At 36.1% G+C, this 6,561-nt stretch overlaps 1 protein-coding gene across 7 annotated transcripts in view; it reads left to right on the top strand.

Moving 5' to 3' along the window:
* Positions 1-6,561, top strand: part of Il13ra2 (interleukin 13 receptor, alpha 2) — a 50,052-nt gene that overhangs the window by 38,640 nt on the left and 4,851 nt on the right. For all 7 annotated transcript variants that reach the window (XM_013504555.1, XM_013504557.1, XM_005404624.2 and 4 more), the window contains 3 exons: positions 472-656; positions 1,725-1,870; positions 3,392-3,536. In XM_013504555.1, the coding sequence (XP_013360009.1) occupies positions 472-656; positions 1,725-1,870; positions 3,392-3,536 (476 nt within the window). The remainder of the gene's footprint in view (positions 1-471; positions 657-1,724; positions 1,871-3,391; positions 3,537-6,561) is intronic.

Consider the following 6,561-nt stretch of genomic DNA (forward strand, 5'->3'; position numbering starts at 1 on the left):
TTTTTTGGCGGTACCGGGGATTGAACTCATGACCTTGCACTTGCCAAGCAGGCGCTTATGCCACTGCGCTATATCCCCAGCCCTTCCCAGTTAAATATTAACAATGCAGTATCATCCATGCTCATTTACACAAGCTTTAGGTTTCTTTAGTAGGAAACTTAGTTTAATTCACAAACCCTTTTGTGAGTCAATATAACCTACATACATGAATAAGAATCTTTATTTTATCTTTGAGATTTCATGAAGCCTCCCATCATGTTGTAAGCTCTGTGAAATCATAGACTGAGCTGTGTTCCCATAGTGTTGTATCCTTAGTACTTATAGCATGTGGCATATAGTAGATGCTCAATAAATATTGTATGTTATTGAATCATTTTTTATTTGCCTGGTGTGTTAACATAGTTAAAAATGAAACTTCATTATACTAGAAATTACTAGTAAACACCATTCTTACAGTATTTCTTTTTACAGGTATGAAGGCTTGGACAATGTATTACAGTGTGCCGATTATATCAAGGAGAATGGAAAAAATATTGGATGCAGGTTTCCAAACTTGGAGTCATCAGACTATAAAGATTTTTTTATCTGTGTCAATGGCTCATCAGAATCCAATCCTATTAGATCCAGCTATTTCATTTTTGAGCTTCAAAATATAGGTGATATAAACAAGCAACTCCAACTTCCATTTCATAGTTGGGGGGCTTAAGGAAGTACAAAGCTACAAAAATAAAAAGCAGAGTATACAAGGAAGTATGAAAGACAAAACATCATTTTTATTTAGAAATCACAATTTATTTCCCAAGCCTCAGAGAGTTCTTCTGCTGTATAGTACTGTTGTCTAGGGTTAGTGATGGAATAATTATGGACTCCCATATTCTCAGGCCTCAGTAGGCAAATGGTTGGATATTCTCAGGTCTATGCTCCCAGTTCTAACAGTTACAGTTAGAACAGTTTCTAGACTCAGCCAGTTGTAGGTTGGAATCTCGGAACTACCTGTTGTGTGATTTTGGGCAAGTTGCTTACCATCTCTTCTCAGTTTCCTTATTCATTTTTTTGTTTTTTTTTTTTTTGTTTTTTTTTTCCGGTACCTGGAATCAAACTCAGGACCTTGCACTTGCCAGGCAGGCGCTGTGCCACTGAGCTAAATCCCCCGCCCCCAAAAGTGTCTTTGTTTTGTTTTTTTTGTGTGTGTGGTACCGGGGATCGAACTCACGACCTTGCGCTTGCCAGGCAGGCGCTTATGCCACTGAGCTACATCCCCAGCCTCAGTTTCCTTATTCGTAAAATGAAGTGAATAGAGGACCATCTCATAGGTTTACTGTAAAACTGTACAAGATCATGATGGGAGATCCTTGGGGTAGTGCCTGATGCATCAGAAGCCCAGCAAAAGGGTGAGCTGTCAGTGAGAGCAGTGGTACTGATAGTAGTTGTTTCTAAAGCTACAAAATTGGAAAATGATTGCATTGATTTGGATCTTCTAACTTTGCTCTTCGGCTTCAATATTTCTCATTGTTTGACATCACAAAATAAATTTCCAAAATAATCAAGTTTCTCAATAAATTCACTTTGGTTGTTAAGCAACTTTGATTTTAATACACATCATGGGGAATAGTCTGGAGTCACCTGGTTTATCCCTGGAGGTTTTAGGTGTCCCCAGCTTTAGAAAAGGACTACTGATAATTTCAAGAACTTCTATATTAAAATTATTTCTCTCTGCTTCTTAGTTAAACCTCTGCCTCCAGATTATCTTAGTCTTACTGTGAAGAATTCATTTGAAATTAACCTGAAATGGAGCACACCTAAAGGACCCATTCCAGCAAGATGTTTTATTTATGAAATTTTGTTCACAGAAGCTGATAATTCTTGGATGGTATGAATATTGCATTTATTTGGGAAAATCGTAAGCATAGCCTTTTAAATAGGAAGCTTGTGAGTCAAGATCAGTTGCTATCTACACGAGGAGCAGAACATTCATGTATCTTAATAGCTTAAGTTCCAGAAAACCAAATCTAGTGGACAAAAATAAGGTGTCTCTGGTCTGAAAGTACAATCACACCAACCTCAAAGCTACATAAGACCCTAGAGATAATCAAATCACTTGTTCACAATTTTGTGTCAGAAAAACAAATGTGCTAAGAGACAAAAATGGATTGTGAAGAGGCCTCAGTTGCTGGGCATGGTGGCATACACCAGCACTCAGGGAGGCTGAGGCAGGAGGATCACAAAATTGAGCCCAACTTGGACAGTTTAGTGGCTTAGTGAGATTCTGTCTCAAAATAAAAACAAAACCATAAAGGGCATTGGGAGACAGTTCAGTGTGGGGGCTCTGGGTTCAGTTCCAGAAGAAGAAAGCGTGAACAAAAAAACCACTTCTCAAGGAACAACCCTGAGGTCAAAATTAGAAATGGCACTTACCAAAGAATTACTCCTAATCAGGGAAATGGGTTTATAATGGGGAGAAGGCAGTGGTTGTAAAACTGATTACTCCAAATCAACAGGGTGGTGATGCCCTTAACCTCACATTTTATGCTAATTTTAGCTATTGATTTCCAAGTTAGAGAGTGGAAGAGACAATAGTTCTCATTAATTGAGCTACTGGTTCTCACTAATTCATTTCATAGCAAATGAGAGAACTGACTTTTGAATTGACTTAGAGATTGCAGGGACATGAATTAACCTCATAATTGAATTACATGTCTAGAACTAGAATTAAGATCTGACACGACATTATGTTGGTTCCAAACATAAGTTATAACAAACACAAAGCTGTTATTTTGGATGAGAAAAACTCTTTAGCTCTTTGAAATGAGAAAACTGAAGCAATTGCTTCAGTGAATTTTTGTTGTTGTTTTGTGAAATGGCCCAGATTTGTGACATTCTTATACCCGAAGTGGTAATTTCATGCCAGTCCATGAGTACTATTTCAGAAGTTTTACAGAAAAGACCCAAAATAAGAATAGTGGGAAAATAACTTTATGTACATGGATTCTACAGTGTCCATAGGAATAACATCCACACAATGCTTCTGCCTTTGGTATCTCAGTGAATGGAGCATCTTCCAGTTTGTGGAATATGGAAAATTTGACTAGTTCAAATATTAGGCATTGTAATCATGAAGGTTGCCTAGAAGTTTTGCCTGGTCATATGCACTGCTCTTTATTACAAGTGACCCATTATCACTATAGAGAAAAGTTTTTTAAATATGAAGAAGAAAAAAATGACAAAAACTCCTTCAGTAACTCAAACACTCACCATATAGAGAGATAATCACTGCTAGTCTTTCAGTACATATATTTTATGTGAAAAGAAACTACTTTGAAAATGACAAATGGAATTTCTCTAGTTGCAATTAGATCAAATAATGTCATGTTATTTTCTGCTTGACTTTCAGACTCACACAGTTGAAAATGAAATGCACATCACAAGAACGTTAAATGAAAGCCAAGAATTATGCTTTTTAGTACGAAGCAAAGTGAACATTTATTGCTCAGATGATGGGATTTGGAGTGAGTGGAGCGATGAACGATGCTGGGAAGGTACGAGCTAAGAGGACAGTAACTAAGTGACCGGAACTATGCGCTAGCAAAATTAATTCTGTCTCTGTCTATCTTTGTACTTATGGAGATCAAAGACTCTTGCATATCGCCTATGCATAAAGAAGAAAAGTTCGCAAACACTTCAATCAAACACAGATTTATTGAAAGTCCAATGTTCGTTTAGAAATAAGAATCTTGTTATGCTTTTGTTAGGAAAATTCTTGTTTTCCTGTCAGTAAAGAGAACACACTAGTGCTTTGCTGGGTGAGTGGAGAAAGAGGAGCATAGTTTAATAAATATTTTCTTAATTTTTCAGTTCTCAAGAAAACAGAAAGATAAGCTTGTCATACATTTATTTCCAAATGTCTAGTATTATGCTGAATGAGCATTATTCTAATTTAGAACATTATCCATGACGGGCTGTGGCTGTCACTCGGGTGTAGAGTACTTGCTTTTCATGAGTGAGCCTCTGGGTTTGATCCCGGGCACCACAAAATCAAAAAAGATGTTACGATCGGTAAAACACATATCCTATTCACTTCCTAGTCACTAATTTAAAGAACTTATGATAAAATATATCCAAATTACATAGGCCTAGATAGTGAGGCAAAAGAGGATCATGCTTCAGAATATATTAGCTTATTGGTAGAAATTACTAAAAATGATTCAGAATAGAAGAAAGTCAATTCATCATTCTTTCAGGTACATTGATATGGATGCAGTTATTAATATTTATTCAGATGTAGCTATACATGTCTATGAACCATTCATCTTCTTTCATGTGGTTCTACTACAGTGGAATCTCTATTATCTTCCCATGAATATACTGGCATTGGTCATTTTCATTCATCAAATATTATGAAGCATCTGTTGTATGTCAGATTCCTTTTTAAGTGTTAGACATACAGAATAAGGAAATCTTTACCCACACGGAGCTTATATTTTATTCCCAAGTTGAGTAAAGATAGGCAATCAGTGAAAGCCAAATGTATAATCACTAAGAGTTATCGAGAAAAAATAAGCAGGGCAGGAGCTAACTCAATCAAGTGATGTGTGTGGGATCAGAAAGAACATTGCTGCTTGTACATTTTTCATTTTTGTAACCACTACCAGAAATGGAGAGATTCTTATGCAAAGTTATATTCTGAATCATATATTGTGCAATGTATGAAGACAATATGGTGAGTTTTTAGCATCCTTAAAAATATGTGTCTTGGGGCTAGGGATTTAGCTCAGTGGCACAGCACCTGCCTGGCAAGCGCAAGGTCGTGAGTTCGATTCCCGGTACTGGAAAAAACAAAACAAACAAACAGACAAAAAAATAGATGTCTTTTTTATTTTAAAGAGGAAAAAGAAATAAAAACAATGACACAAAATTTCAAAATAATGCAATAGGAGAGTAATAATGGTTAATACATTGCGTATTGTTACCTTCAAAGTAGTAGACACTGTTTTATGTGTTTTATACATAATCTTCTCAGTGGTATTAATGACTGAGTTTTATCTTGCCCTGATGCAGAAATTCTTGGTAGAATCTTTTTTGTTTTATTTTTTGGTTTTGGTTTTCTTCCGGTACCTGGAATTGAACTCACGACCTTGCGCTTGCCAGGCAGGCACTGTGCTGCTGAGCTAAATCCCCAGCCCCTGGTAGAATCTTAATGATGCTGAAAAATTAAAAACAAAGAATTTCTTGAGTTGTATATGATCTTAATTTTTTAGAGCATTTCTTGTTCAGTGCTTCAAATTATAGAAAAATAAAGTTTTGTTTTGTTTTGTTTTGTGTAATGGGGATTGAATGAAGGGCTAATTTGCCAAATTACTCAGGCTGAACTCGAACTAGTGATTTTCCTATCTCAGCCTCCCAGAGTGCTGGGATTACAGGCACACTCCAAAGCACCTGATTAAGAAAATACTATTTTTAGAAATAAAAATACATCCTTGTGAGGGAAAGTGAGTAAAATCTCAACAAAAGGAGCTTCCTACCATCTCACTGTTAATTTTGTATGTCAGGAAATTTATGTAGTCAGTCATTTCTCTGGATTATATCCTTGCGAATCCTAAAGTAAGCATATAAATTTGGTAATGTTCTAGTAGAAAACAAGATTGTAGCAGAACAGGACAAAAAAAAAAAGTGGCAGGGCTGGGGATATAGTTCAGTGGTACAAGGGCCTGCCTGGCAAGCGCAAGGTTCTGAGTTTGATGCCCGGTACCAAAAAAAAAAGTGGCATCATGGAAAGTTAGTAGGTCAGGGCCTAAGATTCAACACTCTTTAAGTTATTCCAAAACAAGTGGAAGATACTAATTTGGCATGGACATATTTTTAAGTTTGTCCAGTAATTGCTCATTCTTTCCAGTGCAGAAGAATTTTTAAAACTTCATCCCTAAAATAACAAAACAAAAAAGAGAGAAAAACTTTGTCCCATTATTTAGTCTCTAAAATGCAAGACAGTTTTAAAAGTGTGACCTTTAAGTCAACCCTCCAAAATCATTAGCCTTCGCATACATGAATAACAAACTCACTGAGAAAGAAATTAGGGAAACACCGTTCAGAATAGCATCAGAAACATGAAATACCTAGGAATCAATGTCACAAAGAAAGTAAAAGGTCTCTACATTTAAAACCACAGTACTGTGAAAAAAGAGATTGAAGAGGTTATCAAAAAATGGAAAGATATCTCTTGCTTTTGAGTAGGAAGAACCAATATAGTGAAAATGGCCATATTTCCAAAATTGTTATACACATTTAATGCAACCCCAATCAAAATTCCAATGGCATATCTCACATAATTAGAGAAAAAAAATCCTAAAAATCATTTGGAACCATAACAGAACTACAGTAGCAAAGACAGTTCTGGGCAAAAAAGGCAAAGCAGGTAGCATCACAATCCCTGACCTGAAATTATACTACAAAGCTACTGTGATTAAAAATTAAAAAAAAAAAAAAAAAAAAACCACCAAAACAGACCTGAGGAACCAGAAGACCTAGAATAGCAAGAGCAATTCTGAGGAACAAAGGCAAGTTAAG

The sequence above is a fragment of the Chinchilla lanigera genome, unplaced genomic scaffold (assembly GCF_000276665.1).
Source record: "Chinchilla lanigera isolate Chin_1 unplaced genomic scaffold, ChiLan1.0 scaffold00089, whole genome shotgun sequence".
NCBI classification, from domain to species: Eukaryota; Metazoa; Chordata; class Mammalia; order Rodentia; family Chinchillidae; genus Chinchilla; species Chinchilla lanigera.